General features: G+C 40.3%; 1 protein-coding gene across 2 annotated transcripts; it reads right to left on the bottom strand.

The window, feature by feature from the left end:
- Positions 1–8,584: 8,584 nt before the first annotated feature.
- LOC143784310 (uncharacterized) lies at positions 8,585–15,818 on the bottom strand. 2 transcript variants are annotated; one of them, XM_077272439.1, is made up of 4 exons: positions 15,770–15,818; positions 11,555–11,590; positions 9,386–9,626; positions 8,585–8,822 (listed from the first exon to the last, which is right to left on the bottom strand). In XM_077272439.1, exons 1-3 carry the CDS (start codon positions 15,810–15,812, stop codon positions 9,400–9,402), a joined length of 306 nt encoding a protein of 101 aa, XP_077128554.1. In that variant the 5' UTR covers positions 15,813–15,818; the 3' UTR covers positions 8,585–8,822; positions 9,386–9,399. The 2 variants fall into 2 exon arrangements, 1 of the variants encoding a protein (XP_077128554.1); XR_013217762.1 differs by lacking the exon at positions 15,770–15,818 and adding an exon at positions 13,405–13,467 and having other exon boundaries at positions 8,597–8,822.
- Positions 15,819–22,194: the final 6,376 nt, after the last annotated feature.

The raw sequence follows: 22,194 nt of genomic DNA, 5'->3' as shown, positions 1-22,194 counted from the left end.
CAGTAGGACTCTCAGCTGTGTATCCACCAGACTTCTGCACAACAAAACTGATGGTCCCAACCCCATTTATAAGGCAAGAAATCCCACTTATTAAACCTGACAAGGCACACCTGTGAAGTGAAAACCATTCCCGGTGACTACCTCTTGAAGCTCATCAAGAGAATGCCAAGAGTGTGCAAAGCAGTCATCAAAGCAACTTTGAAGAACCTAGAATATAAGACATAATTTCAGTTGTTTCACACTTTTTTGTTAAGTATATAATTCCACATGTGTTAATTCATAGTTTTGATGCCTTCAGTGTGAATGTACAATTTTCATAGTCATGAAAATACAGAAAAATCTTTAAATGAGAAGGTGTGTCCAAACTTTTGGTCTGTACTGTAGGTTATTAATAGTAATGCATTGTAACAATGTAATTGGCTCAGTTTATCTCTAAAAATGTGCTGGCATTAGCATATATGCATCTCATTGGCTAAATGTAATACTGTCTACGCCCAGCTGAAGAGTTTAGGTGTGTCTTTTACTCTTTAGTTTAATTTCTTTCCTATGTTTTCTCTAAGTCCGTTAGACAAAGACATTCCTAAATCTCAAAACACGCACACAGACTAAAACTCCATCCCGGAAAGCAAGAATTAATGTAGAATATCCAAAATGGAGTCAGGATAGATAAATATAAATCCTGCTCCCACACTGCATGAGTCCTGCCGGAGGTGGGGAGATACAGGTCATTGAGGGAACCATGTATACCAACATGTACTGTGACATACTGGAACACAGCATGATCCCCTCCCTTCAGAAACTTGGTCTCACGACACTATTCCAGCATGATAATGATCCCACACACACCTCCAAATGACCACTGTCTTGCTGAAGAAACTGAGGGTAAAGATGCTGGACTGGCCTAGCATGTCTCCAGATCTACGCCCTATTGACCATCTGTGGGGCATCCTCAAAGAGAAGGTGGAGGAGCACAAGGTCTCTATCATCAACCAGCTCTGTGATGTAGTCATGGAAGAGGTTTCCCGTGGCAATCTATGAAGCTCTAGTGAATTCCATGCCCAAGAGAGTTAAGGTAGTGCTTGAAAATAATGGTGATCACACAAAATATGGACACTTTGGGTTCAATTTGGCCATTTTCACTTAGTGGTGTAGTCACTTTTGTTGTCAGCGGTTTAGACATTTAGACATGTTTTGTTATTTAGAGGGCACAACAAATGTACACTGTTACACAAGCTGTACACTGACTAATTTATATTGTAGCAAAGTATCATATCTTTAGTGTTGTCCCATGAAAATATATAATAATATCCTAACAAATATGTGAGAGGGGAGTGCTCAGTTTTGTCATATGCTGTATATAAACATATTAGGAACTGGCCTTTTGAGGGTCTTAATATTAGATAAATACAATCTCAGATTAACAACATCAGGTGAAGACCATCAGATGCCAATTTGAACCGGAACATTGTATATTTGTCAAAAGCTTTGCCAAGATACAAAAGAGGTGAGTGTGTTAAAATGTAAGTACATCCTTACTGCTTCCATAGATACTAAGAGGGTGAGTAGCAGCTAATTAATTGTTTTTGATCGACTGTTTGTCACCAAGTGTGACCACCTGTATAAAAGCAGAAGTTTGGGCAGTTTGCTATTTTGGAGCATTCAGGTATTTGTTACAGGGGTTGTTAACTACAAGGATATCCCCTTCTCAATCGGAACATTTGCCCCCAGGAAAATAGCAGCACCTATACTCACCTCCCATACGGCACCATTTCAGAGGTGTTGGCATTCTCGTACCCAGGGCTCATGTGAGATTGTTATGACAAGAGAGCCCTGCGCCCAATCACCGCACTGTACCCACCTTACTTACTAGTGATAAAGAGGAAGTAGAAGCTATGGCTGGCCGCCCACGTCCTCTTGTCTTACTGATCAATCCAAAGGCAGAGACAATGACATCAGCGGTGACTGGGCACGGGGCTCATGTGGCAAATTAAAGTCGTGTGAGTCCCATGAACAAAAGTGCCAACACCACTGGAACAACGCCGGCTCGGGAGGTGAGTATAGCTGTTCTTATTTTCACAGGGGCAAAGATTCAGAATGAGAACTATAGCTGTCCTAGTAGTGGACAACACCTTTAACACAGAGAGAGACTTCAGCAATCATGTTAGAAAGTAATTGTTTCTGCCCATCAATATAAAAGAGGTAATAAGGCCATTTACAAACTATTTGGAGATTATTATTTTACAATGAAAAAAAATTATTAGAAGTGGAGAACGTTATAGCTTGTTTGGAAGGGTAACAAGGAGAAAGCCTCTTGTTTATAAAAAGAACATGGTACCACGGCTAAAGTTTGCAAAGTTGCATATGAACAAGACACAAAACTTCTGGAATAATGTGTAGAGAGACCAGTGGCGTACCTACTATTGCGGAGGGCCATGCTGCTGCTATGAGGCCCGTGAGACGGGGGGACCATGTGCAAGTGACAGCACCGGGTTCCCTGCCTGTCATCGCAAGTTCAATTGTATCAGCATCTTGGATGACGATACAGTTCAAAGCAATGATGAAAAAGGTAGCATCAGCTAAAGCTTCCTCCTCCATCATCCTTCCTTGGCATATGACATCTCAAGGCAGTGGCTGCAAAGATGTAACTACATGGCGCCCGCTGTGCTGAGATGTGTGGGCGTCTCAGAGTGCTAGCTGCAGAGACCGGAGCAGTGGGGAAACGAGAAGAAGCAGTGAGTATTGTATTTTTTTTTTTTTTTTAGTCAATGAGTACTTTGTAATGGCCATAATACTGTAAAGAGCACTACAAGGAACATTCTACTGTATGGACTATGGAGTACTATGAGGAGTGCATTATATTTGTATGGAGTACTAGAGAACCTATAAACAAAAACTATATAGCCTGTAGTAGGCTCAAAAGTTTTAAATCTTTATTGGTGAAATACAATAAAAAATAGTAACTACAGGGAAAACAGTGAGCAAACTAAGGCGACAAGAGGCTAGCAGGGGGAAATGTACAAATGGTTACACAGGATTACACAGCAGGTAAATATATATATATATATATATATATATATATATATATATATATATATATATATATATATATGATGCGTACAGAAAGTATTCAGACCCCTTTCAATTTTTCACTCTTTGTTTCATTGCAGCAATTTGGTAAATTAAAAAAGTTCATTTTTTCTCATTAATGTACACTCTGTGCCCCATCTTGATGGAAAGAAAACAGAAATGTAGAAAGTTTTACAAATTTATTAAAAAAGAAAAAGTGAAATATCACATGGTCATAAGTATTCAGACCCTTTGCTCAGTATTGAGTAGAAGCACCCTTTTGAGCTAGTACGGCCCTGAGTCTTCTTGGGAATGATGCAACAAGTTTTTCACCCCTGGATTTAGGAATCCTCTGCCATTCTTCCTTGTAGATCCTCTCCAGTTCCATCAGGTTGGATGGTGAACGTTGGTGGGCAGCCATTTTCAGGTCTCTCCAGAGATGCTCAATTGGGTTTAGGTCAGGGCTCTGGCTGGGCCAGTCAAGAATGGTCACAGAGTTGCTCTGAAGCCAGTCCTTTGTTACTTTATCTGTGTGCTTAGGGTCATTGTCTTGTTGGAAGGTGAACCTTCGGCCAAGTCTGAGGTCCAGAACACTCTGGAAGAGGTTTTCATCCAGGATATCTCTATACTTGGCCGCATTCATGTTTCCTTTAATGGCAACCAGTCGTCCTGTCCCTGCAGCTGAAAAGCACTCCCATAGCATGATGCTGCCACCACCATGTCTCACTGTTGGGATTGTATTGGGCAGGTGATAAGCAGTGCCTGGTTTTCTCCACACATACTGCTTAGAATTATCAAAAAAAGGTCTATCTTTGTCTCATCAGACCAGAGAATCTTATTTCTCATAGTCTGGGAGTCCTTCATGTGTTTTTTAGCAAACTCTATGTGGGCTTTCATATGCCTTGCACTGAGGAGAGGCTTCCATTGGGCCACTCTGCCATAAAGGCCCGACTGGAATAGGGCTGCAGGGATAGTTGACTTTGTGGAACTTTCTCCCATCTCCCTACTGCATCTCTGGAGCTCAGCCACAGTGATCTTGGGGTTCTTCTTTACCTCTCTCACCAATGCTCTTCTCCAACGATTGCTCAGTTTGGCTGGATGGCCAGGTCTAGGAAGACTTCTGGTGGTCCCAAACTTCTTCCATTTAAGGATTATGGAGGTTATTGTGCTCTTAGGAACCTTGAGTACTGCAGAAATTATTTTGTAACCTTGGCAAGATCTGTGCCTTGCCACAATTATTTCTATGTGATCCTTGGCCAGTTCCTTTGACCTCATGATTCTCATTTGGTCTGGCATGCACTGTGAGCTGTGAGGTCTTATATAGACAGGTGTGTGCCTTTCCACATCAAGTCCTATCAGTTTAATTAAACACAGCTGGACTCCAATGAAGGAGTAGAACGATCTCAAGGATGATCACAAGGAAATGGACAGCATGTGACTTAAATATGAGTGTCTGAGCAATGGGTCTGAATACTTATGACCATGTGACATTTCAGTATTTCAGTTCTTTTTTAATAAATATGTAAAAAATTCTACATTTCTGTTTTTTTCAGTCAAGATGGGGTGCAGAGTGTAAATTAATGAGGTCAAAATGAATATATATACAGTATATACTGTATATACACTGCTCAAAAAATAAAGGGAACACTAAAATCCCACATCCTAGATATCCCTGAATGAAATATTCCAGTTGTAAATCTTTATTCATTACATAGTGGAATGTTTTGAGAACAATAAAACCTAAAAATGATCAACCTAAATCACAACTAATATCCCACAGAGGTCTGGAGTTGGAATGATGCTCAAAATCAAAGAGGAAAATTAAGTTACAGGCTGATCCAACTTTAGTGGAAATGCCTCAAGTCAAAGAAATGATGCTCAGTAGTGTGTGTGGCCTCCATGTGCTTGTAGGATCTCCCTAAAATGCCTGGGCATGCTCTTGATGAGAGGGCGGATGGACTCCTGACGGATCTCCTCCCAGACCTGGACTAAAGCATCCGCCAACTCCTGGACAAGACATTGGTGGATGGTGCGAGACATGATGTCCCACATGTGTTCAATCGGATTCAGGTCTGGGGAACGGGCAGACCAGTCCTAAGCTTCAATGCCTTCATCTTGCAGGAACTGCTGACACACTCCAGCCACACGAGGTCTGGCATTGTCTTGCATTAGGAGGAACCCAGGGCCAACCACACCAGCATATGGTCTCACAAGGGGTCTGAGGATCTCATCTCGGTACCTAATGGCAGTCAGGCTACATCTGGTGAGCACAAGGAGGGCTGTGTGGCCCTCCAAAGAAATGCCACCCCACACCATTACTGACTCACTGCCAAACCAGTCATGCTGAAGGATGTTGCAGGCAGCAGATCACTCTCCATGGTGTCTCCAGACTCTGTCACATGTGCTCAGTGTGAACCTGCTTTCATCTGGGAAGAGCACATGGCACCAGTAGCGAATTTGTTAATCCTGGTGTTCTGTGGCAAATGCCAAGTGTCCTGCACAGTGTTGGGCTGTGAGCACAACCCCCACCTGTGGACATTGGGCACTCAGACCATCCTCATGAAGTTGGTTTCTAACCGTTTGTGCAGACATGCACATTTGTGGCCTGCTGGAGGTCATTTTGCAGGGCTTTGGCAGTGCTCCTCCTGTTCCTCCTTGCACAAAGGCTGAGGTAGCGGTCCTGTTGCTGGGTTGTTGCCCTCTTATGGCCCCTTCACATCTCCTGCTGTACTGGCCTGTCTCCTGGTAGCGCCTTCAGCCTCTTGGACACTACGCTGACAGACACAGCAAACCTTGCCACAGCTCGCATTGATGTGCCATCCTGGATGAGCTGCACTACCTGAGCCACTTGTGTGGGTTGTAGAGTCCATCTCATGCTACCACGAGTGTGAAAGCACAACCAACATTCAAAAGGGACCAAAGCATCAGCCAGAAAGCATTGGTACTGAGATGTGGTCTGTGGTCCCCACCTGCAGAACCACTCCTTTATTTAGTGTGTCTTGATAATTGCCAATAATTTCCATCTGTTGTCTATTCCATTTGCACAACAGCATGTGAAATTGATTGTCAACCAGTGTTGCTTCCTAAGTGGACAGTTTGATGTCACAGAAGTTTGATTTACTTGGAGTTATATTCTGTTGTTTAAGTGTTCCCTTTATTTTTTTGAGCAGTGTATATATATATATATATATATATATACTGTATATATACTGTATATATATATATATATATATATACAGTATATATATATATATATATATATATATATATATATATATATACAGTTAGGTCCATATATATTTGGACAGAGACAACATTTTTCTCATTTTGGTTATAGACATTACCACAATGAATTTTAAACAAAACAATTCAGATGCAGTTGAAGTTCAGACTTTCAGCTTTCATTTGAGGGTATCCACATTAAAATTGGATGAAGGGTTTAGGAGTTTCAGCTCCTTAACATGTGCCACCCTGTTTTTAAAGGGACCAAAAGTAATTGGACAGATTCAATAATTTTAAATAAAATGTTCATTTCTAGTACTTGGTTGAAAACCCTTTGTTGGCAATGACTGCCTGAAGTCTTGAACTCATGGACATCACCAGATGCTGTGTTTCCTCCTTTTTGATGCTCTGCCAGGCCTTCACTGCGGTGGTTTTCAGTTGCTGTTTGTTTGTGGGCCTTTCTGTCTGAAGTTTAGTCTTTAACAAGTGAAATGCATGCTCAATTGGGTTGAGATCAGGGGACTGACTTGGCCATTCAAGAATATTCCACTTCTTTGCTTTAATAGACTCCTGGGTTGCTTTGGCTTCATGTTTTGGGTCATTGTCCATCTGTAGTATGAAACGACGACCAATCAGTTTTGCTGCATTTGGCTGGATCTGAGCACACAGTATGGCTCTGAATACCTCAGAATTCATTTGGCTGCTTCTGTCCTGTGTCACATCATCAATAAACACTAGTGACCCAGTGCCACTGGCAGCCATGCATGCCCAAGCCATCACACTGCCTCCGCCGTATTTTACAGATGATGTGGTATGCTTTGGATCATGAGCTGTACCAAGCCTTCGCCATACTTTTCTCTTTCCATCATTCTGGTAGAGGTTGATCTTGGTTTCATCTGTCCAAAGAATGTTCTTCCTGAACTGTGCTGGCTTTTTTAGATGTTTTTTAGCAAAGTCCAGTCTAGCCTTTTTATTCTTGACACTTATGAGTGGCTTGCACTGTGCAGTGAACCCTCTGTATTTACTTTCATGCAGTCTTCTCTTTATGATAGATTTGGATATTGATACGCCGACCTCCGGGAGAGTGTTGGTCACTTGGTTGGCTGCTGTGAAGGGGTTTCTCTTCACCATGGAGATTATTCTGCGATCACCCACCACTGTTGTCTTCCGTGGGCGCCCAGGTCTTTTTGCATTGATGAGTTCACCAGTGCTTTCTTTCCTTCTCAGGATGTACCAAACTGTAGATTTTGCCACTCCTAATATTGTAGCAATTTCTCGGATGGGTTTTTTCTCTGTTTTCACAGCTTAAGAATGGCTTGTTTCACCTTCATGGAGAGCACTTTTGACCGCATGTTTACTTCATAGGAAAACCTTCCAAATGCAAGCACCACACCTCAAATCAACTCCAGGCCTTTTATCTGCTTAGTTGAGAATGACATAATGAAGGGATTGCCCACACCTGTCCATGAAATAGCCTTGGAGTCAATTGTCCAATTACTTTTGGTCCCTTTAAAAAACAGGGTGGCACAGGTTAAGGAGCTGAAACTCCTAAACTCTTCATCCAATTTTAATATGGATACCCTCAAATGAAAGCTAAAAGTCTGAACTTCAACTGCATCTGAATTGTTTTGTTTAAAATTAAATCGTGGTAATGTCTATAACCAAAATGAGAAAAATGTTGTCTCTGTCCAAATATATATGGACCTAACTGTATATATATATATATATAGTAAAACATATCCCTTAAAAATCTTACACCTGGTGTGCAAGGGGTTCTACATTAGGTAGAAAATGAGGAAGCAATTGCATATAATACAAATGGACAGAAATTACCTGCGGTCATCTCCTCCTTGTCCTTGAATTTATTATTCCCCTCTTCAACTCCTGACCCAGCTGCTCCCTCCCCCCCCCCCCCCCCCGACTTTTGCAGTGATTTATTAGTCATACAGGGAAAAGTGACCTCCTGTCTCTACATAGAGCTTAGGAGGATTCAGCTAGTCATGTTTTAATCAGGTGATATCATAGACCTGATAGAAAAGAGAAGAATTTTCTGGGTAGAAAGGCAAAATGAGCAATTGTAAATTCACAGGGATATATAATATGATTGCAATATATCAAGATAACATTTTGATGGGAGTACTTCTTTAAATGTTTATTTCAGTTTATTTCATGTCTTGGATGATTCGGGGTATTGCATTGCCCCCGGCTCTGATAAGTCGGCATGTCACTTTTGCTAAAATGTATTAAAATTAAAAAAAAAGGTGTTCAAAAATAACAGAGTACTGAAAAATAATAATAAGCCCTGATACATTTATGAGCTGTGATGTTTTCATACTTATTTGTTTCTGGCATAATTATGCAGAGAAATAAAACATTGTAACACATGATGTGCACAGAAGTCATTTTTATTGTGTAAACAATGACATTAGCCATAGAATTTGAGAAACATACACGTTTGTGTGTCAAATGTTAAACATATTTGCAAATGTGAAAAGCTGATCCAGTCGTTTTCTTCGCAGTAGAAAAGGTTTCTTCTAAATCAAAGGAAATAAAAAAGGTATTACTGCACAGTCATATATTGTACTATATTTTTACGGTCTAAGTATCGGAACTAAACGGGGGAATGAACCCCTGGATCGACATCAACACATCAAGCAGCAAGATATTAAATAAGTGTCAATGTGCAATAATGCAAACAGTCTCTAGCTGTTGATTTTTTTGACAACTATATGAATAAATTTAAAAAAATGAAAATCCACAGATCAAATTAGGATCAGACTTGGATTTTGACTGTTTTTAATGGTACCAAAATCATGGAATAAAACATTTCAAAACTTACATTTGAATTATAAAACTAGACCAGAAAATTAGAAATGGTAAATACATATTTTGAGTAGAACTCAAGTTAAGGGCCATGTGGAAAAATCTAATTCCAAGTTACATCAAAGCTTGATCATACTTGTGCTTATGAAATGCGAATGTTGCTTTTTGATGTCTTAATTTTTCCATCTCTTGCCTGGTACGGCAGGTAATGCTCTAATCATAATGTGAGTAGACTTGATTTATAGTAATGTATATATAGATGATTTATATTTACCATCTTTGTCCATTCTAATGTCCATTGTTCCAGTGACCACGGTTATGGCCATATCCACCGCGATAACCGCCATGGTGATTGCCTCGATAACCACCATACCAATTGTTCCAGTTTGATCCATAGCGTGGGCCATAGTATGGTTGGTTGAAGCCATTAACATATCCTGGGTTAAATCCAAACCTATAACCGTTGCCATATCCATTATATCCACCAATATTGAATCTTGGTGGTCCACCAAAACCTCAAAAGAAAAACAAAAAAATCAGAACAAATCTCAAAATGGATTATGTTCATGGGGTACGGTGAGTTTGACTAACTTTTATTTCACATTAGTTTAATTTCTAAGTCTCTGACATGAACCTACAGTATATTCTGTTCATTAATTTAGCACATCGGAAAAACGGGTGTTGTGTATCTTTGCTTTATATATTTGAAATACAACAAATTTCTCACTTCAAAATACACTTGCAGCATTTAACCCCATCCTGACACAGGCAATTTTAGTTTTTCATTTTAGTTTTTTCCTCCCCTTCTACCAAGAGCAATAAGTTTATTTTTCTGCCGATATAGCTATATGAGGGCTTATTTTTTGTGGGATATGTTGTACTTTTAAATGACACCATAGATTTTTCAATACAATGTACTGGAAAATGGTGAAAACAAATCCAAGTTTATTGAAAATTTTATTTTTACAGAGGTTCATTGTGGTAAAATGACCCAGAAGCATGATTCTCCAGGTTAGTACAATTATGGTGATACAAAACTTTTTCAGTTTTTTTACTATTTTAGTAGTGAAAAAAATTAGGACATTTGTAAAACACATTTTATTGCTTCTGTTGCCATGTTTCATATCAAGGGAGTTATTTTTTTGCAGACCATCCTCAGCTTTTAAATAATACCATATTGGGGTAGAGATAACATTGTTTAATATCTCTGAAGGGGGAGAGTGGGGAGATTCAAATTTTTGTGTTTTTTTTAATTTTATATATTTTCTAAAACTTTTTTTTTGTCCAATCGCCTCTACTATATATTGCAGTACAAGTATAATGCTTATGAAGTGCAGCTACAGGCATAGCAGTCTTCAGTAGACCCCCAGCTGCCATAGCAGCCCATCGCAGCACCCTCTATCCACCCCACAATCCGGATGTGGGGGGAAGGACAATAGGTGCAAGGAATTTTGCACCCCTCCAGATTGTGATTTTTATGTAACGTTGGCAGAGATTAACAGCTGCATTAAACTAGTTAGGAACAGACTGAGCTCAGCTCCACCCATGCTGTTAGTGGCAGATTCCGCTAGTGTTTTCTGTTTTGTGCTGCATCACACCATTGTAGAGATATTTACATGTTTTGTTCGTTGTGTAAAATTTCTTCTTGCAGTTCAACTGGGCGTTTCTTCAGAGTCTTCTCTGGGGGCGTGTGCTTTCACACCACCCTCTGCCAATCACAGCTCGGCAGCCTCTGAAATGGATAGACTACTAGATCAGCTGCCGAGCTGTGATTGGCAGCATTTGGGAGGGAGGTGTGACAGTACACGACCCCAGAGAAGACTCTTAAGAAAGCAGAGATTTCACATACTGTGCTCCAAAAGAAGCAAACATGAATATCTCTGCAATGCAGTGACACAGTGAAAAACAGAGGCAGAATGAATAGAGTTTAGGGATTTTCACAAGGTTTTTAACTCATTTTTTGGGGGGTGGGGGAGGGGAGGGACCAGATTCTCCTTGTGTAAACTATATTCACACAGTTCTTTTTTTATGGGGGGTTTTTTCACAAGAAGAAGTAGATACCTAAAAAGAGTAATATTATTTCTATTGTTCTATTGCTTTAAGGCCCACTCTACAAATGAAATGTGTTAATAAATTGACAATTTGACGTTGTTATTGCAATTGTCATTAGGGTATATTCATACACAGCATGACCCTGGCTACTTGGTGGTGATGCTGTCAGAATGTGTAGAAACACAAACATTTACACCATACGGGGAATGGCAACACCAAGCCAGTAATTTCTTCCTACCAGAGGGGGAAACGTTTGAGATACTGTTTCAAGGAAATATGCCCTGAGACTTGTTAGTTGAACAGGAATACAATGATTTACTAAATGTCAGGACAGCTTACATGTCCATTTTATGTAAATTGATCAAATTGTTAAGTATAATTCATTACTAACCAATTGAAAAACCGAATGAGCTCATGATGGTCAATCCTGAAAAATAAAGGGAGAAACATGATGTAATATGCATTCAAGCACGTACGTGAATTTAAATATTTCAATCTTATGCAGTCATTCAAGGGATTTTATCCACCTTCCTCCTCAGAAATCTCGTGGCAGCCGGTGACGGCTTCCTCTTTCTGCCACGTCCAGGTAGTGTTACCGGAGTTCCTATTATTTTGAACTTTTGAGCTCTGCTTCCAACTGTATCTCTAGGAACATTTAATGCCTTTGTATCATTTGTATGCTTTTCCTTGTGTGTGCTAACGGCAATGATCTATTTTCTTAAAGGAGTTTTCCACTCCTATTTGTCCCCTTTTCATACATCTTAACTCTTCAAAATAATCAATTTTCCAGTACACTTTCATTACCTGCGCTTAGTCTATGAGCACATGCCAGTGTGCATCATATAACCCTTTGATGACATGTAGACACTACTTCTTGTCTGTTACATCTGGTGCATCTCACATATGATTTGGCCAGAATGAGAAGAGCACATCATTTGGCAAGCACTGCGATGTGTTTGCCGTTAGAAAGCACACTGCAGAGCTTGTCAGTTAAACAGGTTGTCACTTGGTAGGACCTTCTGACTTTTTCAACCTCACTTGTTTTCTAATGATAGGACAATATGACCAGCATGACCCAAGACCTCTTTTGGCATAAGCCTCATGGCATCTGCACCGGCAGCTTCAATGGGATATAGTTGAGTTGATCAAAAAAGATTTGAAGGACTCAGTTCCAGCAACCATGTCGGAAGTCTATAGCTACCGGACCAGAGCTCTGCGATCTGCTTCCTACTTGCATCCAGGCGCCTCTTCTCATTAATGGACCCCAGCACTACATTTTTTTTACAGCATGAAGCAATCATGACATTGCACCAGGCCTACTGCTGAAAAAGAGGGCGCCGATAGGTAAGAAGTTTGTAGGTCCGATGGTCATGGACTACCGATGTGGCTGCCTGACCAAGGTCCTGTGAATCTTTTTGCTCAATTCTAGTATGGAGGCTGTTTAATCATAAACAATTATGAGATCATTACTAAAGATATGAAAAGGGTGAATAAATGCTATTAATAAGAAAAAAAATATGAAAGCCACTAAACAAAATGAGAATGAATCAGTTTAAAAAGTTCATATCAAGTGATGGATTCAGCCTTTAAATTTGATAGTTAGAAATTCCATCACTGTTTCACTATTAGGGTGCATGCAGAGGACCATTTTATTCAGACAAGTACTATCCATTGTTTTTGACGAATAGCGTTCATACCCATGTTATTCTATGGGGGCCATGCACATGTGAAAATTTTTCCTCAGGCCAAGTGGTCCAAGGAAAATAAAATCGCAGCATACATAGGAATCAGATGGCACTCGGCCATTCATGTCTACGGATGCATGAAAAAAAAAAAACGAAATGTACTCAGATGACATTCCGGACAGAGAAAATAGTTGGCAATTTTTTTCTTCTCCTCCACCTCCGAGAAAATGGGATTAAACTCTGATAACTCTCTGATGAGAGTGTGATTAGCATAATCGAATTGATTTTCGCAGATGTAGAGAAAATGGTCATCTGCATCTGCACATATGATGTAAAAGAAGATCAAAGAAAGTTGATCTGTATCCACTAGTATATTCTAAGGTAGAACTATATTGTTATAATAGTTTTCGATACCGTATTACAAAAACGTAACATTAACCTACAATAATCCCATACAGAATAGCATATACCGGATATTCGACAATTGATAATCAGAACAGTATAATACATAAAAACAAAGTATTCATTCATGTCTCTATGTTTGCTTGCTACGTACCAGATCCTGGAACCTTTAAGTAAAATTAAAGTGAATGTCATCCTGAGAGAAGACGGCTTCTTTTATTTAGTAGAGTGATTGGGCGGAGGCAGTCAGATTATGCGGGGCAGGTGCTTAGATTTCCATTATGCTTGTCATATTTAATCTAATTGTAGAACAGTTTTCTTTCATCCTTCAATTAATCTTGAAGGCATTCTCTGTCTCTGAGAGATCTTTTTAATTAGCGCAATAACAATATTAGCAGCGCTGACATCATTGTAATCAGACCAAACACACCTTTGGAATTTACAACACTGTATAGCCACATAGTTATGGTAATAGATAAATTCATCCCTTACATACTTCGGTATTTTTTGTACTTAATGTTTGTGTATGTGCTTTATGGTGGATGCAACAATCATGGTAAATTAATTTTGCCTTATATATGGGTATATGCACATGGAGTTGTTTTGCTGATTTTTGGAGGAATTTTGAGAGTTTCTGCTTGGTTTCTGCTCCAAAAACTCCTAAAAAATCCTCACTGGCTTTTGCACAGTTTTTTGGAGTGTTTTTTTTCCCCTGAAAAAATTTGTAAAAAGCCTGATGGAAAAAGATGTGCACGACCCATCTGTGAAGAGGATTGGGATGGAATTTAGTCCATACTAGATATGGTCAAGTCAAATGGCTGCTAAAAAAAATATTCAGGAAAAAGAAACTCTCAAAAAATTGCATAAGCCAAAGAAAAACTCCTCTTCCTGAAGCAATTTCCACTTCAGATTTGTCCACATTTTTTTGCAAGTGCAATAAAAACTATTGAAAAAAAACCCAAAACCATGTCAACATAAACTCAATTATTGCTATTATTTTCTGTTGTACAAAACAGATCCATTTTTACCCAACAGAGCATAATAGCAATGAATGCAAATTTTTGAAGCTGATACTGAAGCTGCGGATTGATTGATATTGATGCATCTCTATATTGTTTTTTATTAATCTGTGTGTATGAATGTAAGGGGGTCGACGAAGCAGCAGGTACCTGCGTGCCTGGTCTGGAACTGAAGGGGCTGCATCCTCTCTGTTTCCGGGGGAAGGTTTAAGAGAGTTGGACCTTCCCCGATTGCCGGGGGGAAGCCTGAGGGAGCTGGACCAACCCTTGAACCCAGGAGGGTGGGCGGATCCAGAAAAGGGCTCGCAGCACCGGAGACATGAAAAGAAAAGGTGCGTGAAGCAAGTCAGTCAGGCGCTGGCTCAGAGCAGTGAGGAGGGCAGCGAGCAGAACAGTGAGCGGCACACTCTGCTTCCCTCATCAGAGAGTATCAGCGTGGCAACGGGCCGTATAGAAGGAGCCCCCATCGCCTGCAGAGCAGAGCCATGTCCACAGAGCAGAGCAAAGCCGGGTGCTGCAGCAGCCAGAGAGAGGAGTGCTCCATCCGGGGAGCATCAGAGCCACACAGACAAGCGACCGCTGTTGTCCCCCCGTCAACAGCGGAGACAAGAGAGAGAGAGACGGGGAGTGTGACCATTATAAAGCCAGGTGCCAGACGTTTCAGGATCGTGAGTACCGTGCGCGTGCTGCCTGAAAGAGACCGGGAGCATGACCGTTATTTACATCCTGACCGTACTAGTGAATGTCGACCCAAAGACTTGTGACCTGACTTCGCCAGCGTATGTTAGCAGAGCCACGCTGGGCTCGTACAGGACTGTGGCCCTCTCCGATAAGTAGCCACTACAGTATATGGACTAGGGGCAGTGGAAGGTCCCGGAGACTAACCACTGTCACCAGAAGATGAGGTATTGCTGTTTGCTGAACCTCATTAGTAAAGATACCGTGCCAGCCGTTGTCGGCGCCATTGAGTCCTCAGTAGAAGTTATAGTCTGCGCAGCTTCTGACACAACTTCGTCACAGGAACTGTTGTTACCTGAGCCGTCATTCTTATTCTTGGACTCTCCTATGTTCATTGTACCCTTGTTATCCATGTTTAACCCTCTATCTCCCTGCGTGGAGTAAGCCCTGTATTCCCTGTATTGCCTGTCATTTACCTCACGTTTACCTATCTCCCTGCGTGGAGTAACTCCTTGTTATATTGAAACCTGTTAACCCTTGATCTGCCTCCTGTCTGTCACTGGATCCTACAAGCTGCTTACATGTGCATGTAGTGTAGTGTGAGTATATTAATATACTCACACTACCACTGCCTTCTCCAGGATCCAGTGCTGTTCTGCTCTTCCTCTCGGTGATGTCAACACTCTTCAGACTAGCTGGCTAACTGTATGGTCTATGCATGAGCCAGGGGTCTCTCTTAGGCCCCCTTCACACTTCCTGATCTTACTGGTGCTGGAAAAAACAGTAGCGGTATTATCAATGTTGTGTGTCCGTGTGACATACCTGTGTACGTGTGCATCATCTGTGTGCCGTCCATGTGACACATACTGTAAAGGTGATGTCCAAACCTCCAAAATAGAAAATCAGAAAAAAACAGGCAGCGCTCCAAAAATCAAAGTGAAAAACCGTGGCTTTACTGATCCATTAGCACCAACATTTCAGCAGATTTCTCTGCCTTTCTCAAGTCCTGTCATGTGATCGCAGAACTGCCAATCATATCTCAGCCGGGTCAAAGCTCAATCGCACATGCGTAGTAGCACTTGGGTATGTGCAATCTTCATTTTAAACAGGGAAAAGTTTAATGGCAAACTCGCTCCTGCGTGATAATACTATGGGCAGGCACAATTTTTACTTTGGGATAAGGAGGACTCTTCTTTACCATAAGAGGTTTATATTAGGTTACAAAAGCTTTATATATCTATAAAGAGCATAAAATGCTCCATGGTCCAGTATAGCATGCATTTGGACACCATCGATTTATACAACGAAGGTTTAGGGATAGCCAACATGTTTGTATGAAGTATCCTATCCCTGGCACTCCAAAGCACCCCCTTTGAGGAAGGCAATTTCTGATGTATGTCATATGGTAAGAAAAGGTTGCCGTCTCAGGCCCTTCCCACCATGTTCACAAAGGGGAATCAACAGACATATTTATATGGGACGTGGCTTTATTCCCACCCTATTTGTGTATAATTTTAAACTGCATATTTAATCCTGCAGGTTTTAGAGTATTTAGCTTGTAAATCCGCTCTAATTCTATGTGTTTTATAAGGCAGAATCTGTCACCTATTCTCCGTTGTGGTGGAATTACATCAATGATTTTAAATCTAAGTTGTTTTTCCATATGGCCCATCTCAGTGAAATGCTTAGAGACAGGTAGATCCAGTCTCTTCTTCCTTACGGTATATATCAGTGTTTGATTCGTGTATTAAAATCCCAAGTTGTGTCACCGATATACCATAAGGAACAAGAGCAATGTAGGAGGTAAACTACATATTCTGAGTTGCATGTCAAGTAATGTTCTATATTATAACTTACACCTGTTACAGAGTGAATGAAGGAAGGTCCTTTTAGCATCAACAGACAGTTTACATATGAGAGACATTAATAACACCCTTTTCTGTGTATACCCATCAAGTATGTTTGATGAGATTTCTTAAATGTGCCAATATCTGAATTTACAAGTCTCCTTTGTCCTATGTTCCTACTTCTTCTTTAAGAGAACAAAGGAGTGTTTTTAAATTCTGTGGCATATGTCAAAAATGTATTTAACATACTCCATTGTTTCTTGACTATGTTGGCTATCTTTTTACTTTCTTTGGTGTAGGTTGTCACCGTCAGCACTCTATTTAGCTCTTTTTTGTCCTTCTTACAGTTTAATAGGGATATTCTTGTAGGTCTTGAGTTCTTACTTTTTTGAAGATCCAATAAGCCCTAAGATAGCATCTATGCAAGTATTTACCAATAGATCTAAAGCATGATCAGGGTTTTCATCCTAATTATTAGTCATGTTCTAATGGTACTAAGCCTTCCTTTATATTGTTTCACAATTATGTCCATAAATTGTATCTTATCTTGTGAGGAAACCAGGTTAAAATTAATACTGGGGTCTATCTCATTAAGGTACATGTGAAAATAAAAAATAAATTGGCTTTCAGTTCCTGTCCACAAGAGGAAGATGTCATCTATATACCTCCACCACACCTGTACATAACGGAAGTGGTGGGATATAAAGATGAAGTCCTATGCTCATTACTATATTTGCATAAGCAGGCACCTTATTTGTCCCCATGGCTGTGTCATGTCATTGTACAAAATATTTATCCCCTAAAAGAAAATAATTTTGTCTTAAGATTGTAATCAAGTGGTCCAATATGAATTGTCTACCTTCTATAAATATGTCTTGTGCTTGTAGTTTTCTTTAAACTGCCCAGTGTTGCATGTCTGTGCAACATACTTGTGTACATGTGTGTCATCCATGTGCCGTCCATGTGACACATACCGGAATAGAATGCAAAATATAAATTACAGATTTTTAGGTGTTAAAGATGTGCAAAGATATAGATAAATAGATATATATATCCATGAGATATATAACTAATGCCTTGCATGTGTAGCTTACTCTATATGAATTAACCTAACAAATAAATTCAAAAAATTACATGGGTTCCCCTCCATTATTGGTAACCATCAAAGGTAAAGCAGACAGTGGTGAGCATATATTATCAGGCTGACTTGGTCCATCGTTATTGGGCCATTCCCAGCCAAAAATGCCACCCCAGAAGAGGTGCTTTCCATTAGAAGTGCCAATTCTGGTGCATCACCTTTGCTCTTCCCAATTGCCCTGATGTGTTCACAATTGGGATAATGGGGCTTGGGGTTGATATCAGCTGTGAATAGTCCAATGACCAATAACCATGCACCTTCCCAGCCTGATAATATCAGCTCACAACTGTTGGCCCGCAGGGTGAATATACTTGGCTCACAACACAGGGCGGGTCTCTGGAGTATATTTGGCCCAACATTGCGCTTTCAATACTAGATGCCAATACTATTAAAAGCAATAATGGAGAAGGGAACACTATATGAGGCCATTATACTGCATGGAGCACTATGTGGGGCAATTATACTGTATTGAACACTATGTGGGACCTATTATACTGCATGTAGCACTATGTGGGGCCAATATACTGTGTGGAGTACTATGTGGGCCCATTATACTGTGTGGGGCAATATGTGCGCTCATTATGCTGCATGAAGCACTATATGGGGCCCATTATACTATATGAAGCACTAGGTGGGGCCAATTATACTGTATGGAGCACTGTGTGTGGCCCATTATACTGTATGGATCACAGTGTGGGGCCTATTATATTCTATGGAACACTGTGAGGCCATAATACTGTATGAAGCACTATGTGTGGCCATCATACTGTATGAAGCACTATGTGATGCCATTACACTGCATGGAGCACTGTGTGCAGCCCATTATACTCTATGGAGCACTATGTGAGGCCATTATACTATATGAAGTACTGTGTGATGCCATTATACTGTATAGAGCATTATGTAAGGTCCTTTATACTGTACAGAGCACAATCTAAGGTCCCTTATACTATATGGAGCACTATATGAAACCATTATACTCTATGGAGCACTATGTGGGGCCGTTATACTGTATGGAGGACAAAGTGGGGTAGTTCGTGCAGTGCAATGAGATCATCATATGAGTTATGGCAGTCTGTCTCTGACCTAATTGTTGTCCTGTGGACAGATTCTCCCACCTGAGTTGTGGCTCTCTGCAGCTCCTCCAGATTGACCATGAGCCTCTTGGCTGCTTCTCTAGTTAGTGCTTTCTTTGCTTGGAATGTCAGTTTAGGTGGACCACCATGTCTTGATAGGTCTGCAGTAGTGCCATAATACTTCCGTTTTTGCATGATGGATTGAACAGTGCTCCGTGAGATATTCAAAGTTTTGGCTATTTTTTTATAACCTATCCATCCATGCTTTAATCTTCTCCACAACTTTATCCCTGACCTGTCTGGTATGTTCTTTGGTCTTCATTATGCTGTTTGATCCATAATATTCTCAGACAAACCTCTGTGACCTTCATAGAACAGCTGTAGTTATACTGAGAATAAATTACACACAGGGGGTCTCAATTTACTTGACTTATGGAAGCAAATGGTCACTCAGGGCTGAATGCAAATGTATCTCGCCATTTTCAGTTTTGTATTTATTAAATATTTAGAACACAATGTATCAATTCCATTACACGTCGAAAATACTTTTTATTGATATATCACATAAAATCCCAATAAAATACATTTAAGTTTGCAATTGTAACGCAAAATAATGTGGAAAAGGTCACACGGTATGAATACATTTTCAAGGCACTGAATCTCTGTGAGAGAGAACAAGATTGTCAGTCCAACTATACCGGATCTTTCAGTCAACAGACGTCATCTATCAGGTTCTCCCCCATATACATTTGACTGTAAGCTGAACCTGTCGACATCAGTGGGTTCGGCAGATGTTGATTACATGTGTTTGGGGGCCATTAAAAATGCTGGAAAGTGGAGAGACAAGGTCTCACCCTCCATTAATTCTTTGATACTATCTCTTTAATTATTGCAATATCAATATTAGTATGCAGAATGCTGACATCATTGTAATGAATGCAAACATATCACTTGTATTTAAAGTATGGCTACAGAAATAGAAATAGCTGCATAAATAGATATGGTAATGGAGAGATTCATCTCTTTTATTATATTCTATAAACAATACATGTATCCTTTATGGCGCTTGCTTCTACGAACACGTTTTCCATTGACTTCTGTGCTAATGTCAATGCCCAAGAGTAGAAGTTTTTGAAGATTTCCCTCATTTTCTAAAGTTAACCCAATCCTTACTTTATGTTTAAAATTGAATTGAAAATGGAATCTATTCAAATAGTTTTTAGTTTATCGGCCTCTGGACCATTTTATATTAGGCCTTTGGTATGAGGTTGTTTCTGTTTTTTTAAGCCACATTCAAAGTACCACAACTTTAGATCATATAGTGCTTTGGATTGCTTGGCATATAAAAGGATTATTGGCTATCAGTATATTACTGACAGGCACATTATAGGCTCTGCCTCTTGTAATCTCTAATAGACAACTTTTGCATCAGTCCGTTTTCCTTTTTGTAATTTTAAAATGTAAAAGATGAAAATATATATTTTTGGGCCTAAAATACAAAGGAAATGTGTCATCTTTAACTTTAGGCTTTTTATAGAACACTTCATCTTAAACTTGCTTAACTGTTCACAATAACAGCAATTTTGACCAAGGGTGCCCAAACTTTTACATGCCTCTGTACTGTTATTATTACTCCTCTTTATGGCAGTTTTTAAGGCTAGGATCAAAAGATCTATTTTCTCTCATCGGAGAAAATCTGTCCGATTTTGCCAATCACACGCTGATCAAACTTTGATCAGCGTGTGATTCATTATTCTCAGATGTGGAGAATAAATTTAAAAAAAATTCTTCACCTTCTCCTTTGTCAGTCCATAAACATCGGACCTCACTTGGATGTCATTCGGGTGCAGTCCGACATTTTCCCGGCAGCCATAGACTTGAATGGCTGAGTGCAATCCAAGAATTGAAGGCAAATTGCATACAATGTCATTTTTTTCCTTCAAATCACTCAGTCCGAGGAAAAAAATGGATTTGTGCACAACCCCATAGAAGAACATGGGGACGAGTGTTAGCTGTCAAGGAACGGAGAGCAGTCTGTTTTTTACACTCATGTGCACGAGCCCTAAGACAAACATCTACCACAAAAAAGCATAAAGTGAAATACAGTGGGGCAAAAAAGTATTTAGTCAGTCAGCAATAGTGCAAGTTCCACCACTTTAAAAGATGAGAGGCGTCTGTAATTTACATCATAGGTAGACCTCAACTATGGGAGACAAACTGAGAAAAAAAAATCCAGAAAATCACATTGTCTGTTTTTTTTTATCATTTTATTTGCATATTATGGTGGAAAATAAGTATTTGGTCAGAAACAAACAATCAAGATTTCTGGCTCTCACAGACCTGTAACTTCTTCTTTAACCCCTTCCTGACATGTGACGGGATAGTACGTCACATGTCGGGACCCCCGCTTTGATGTGCGCTCCGGCGGTGAGCGCACATCAAAGTCGCGACATGTCAGCTGTTTTTTACAGCTGACATGTGCGCGCAATAGCGGCGGGTGAAATCGCGATCACCCGCCGCTATTAACTAGTTAAATGCCGCTGTCAAACTCAGACAGCGGCATTTAACTACCGCATCCGGCCGTGCGGCCGGATATGAGCGCATCGCCGACCCCCGTCACATGATCGGGGGTCGGCGATGCGTCAGGAAGGTAACCATAGAGGTCCTGGAGACCTCTATGGTTACTGATCGCCGGTGGCTGTGAGCGCCCCCCTGTGGTCGGCGCTCACAGCACACCTGCATTTTAGCTACATAACAGCGATCTGATGATCGCTGTTATGTAGCAGAGCCGATCGGGCTGTGCCTGCTTCTAGCCTCCCATGGAGGCTATAGAAGCATGGTAAAAGTTAAAAAAAAAAGTAAAAAAAAATGTGAAAAAAATAAAAAAAATATAAAAGTTTAAATCACCCCCCTTTCGCCCCAATCAAAATAAATCAATAAAAAAAAAACCCAACCTACACATATTTGGTATCGCCGCGTTCAGAATCGCCCGATCTATCAATAAAAAAAAAGCATTAACCTGATCGCTAAACGGCGTAATGAAAAAAAAAATCGAAACGCCAGATTTACGTTTTTTTGGTCGCCACGACATTGCATTAAAATGCAATAACGGGCGATCAAAAGAACGTATCTGCACCAAAATGCTATCATTAAAAATGCCAGCTCGGCACGCAAAAAATAAGCCCT

The sequence above is a fragment of the Ranitomeya variabilis genome, chromosome 7, assembly GCF_051348905.1.
Source record: "Ranitomeya variabilis isolate aRanVar5 chromosome 7, aRanVar5.hap1, whole genome shotgun sequence".
Lineage (NCBI taxonomy): Eukaryota > Metazoa > Chordata > Amphibia > Anura > Dendrobatidae > Ranitomeya > Ranitomeya variabilis.
This window is presented reverse-complemented; position numbering and strand designations above follow the sequence as displayed.

Bases quoted from the DNA above. Each gene is read 5' to 3' on its own strand.
- LOC143784310 (XM_077272439.1), bottom strand. From the start codon at position 15,812: ATGTGTCACATGGACGGCACACAGATGATGCACACGTACACAG. The intron at 11,591-15,769 runs GTATGTCACACG...TTTATTTTTCAG, and splicing joins GATGATGCACACGTACACAG to GATTGACCATCATGAGCTCA. The intron at 9,627-11,554 runs GTTAGTAATGAA...TTTTCTTTTGAG, and splicing joins CTCATTCGGTTTTTCAATTG to GTTTTGGTGGACCACCAAGA.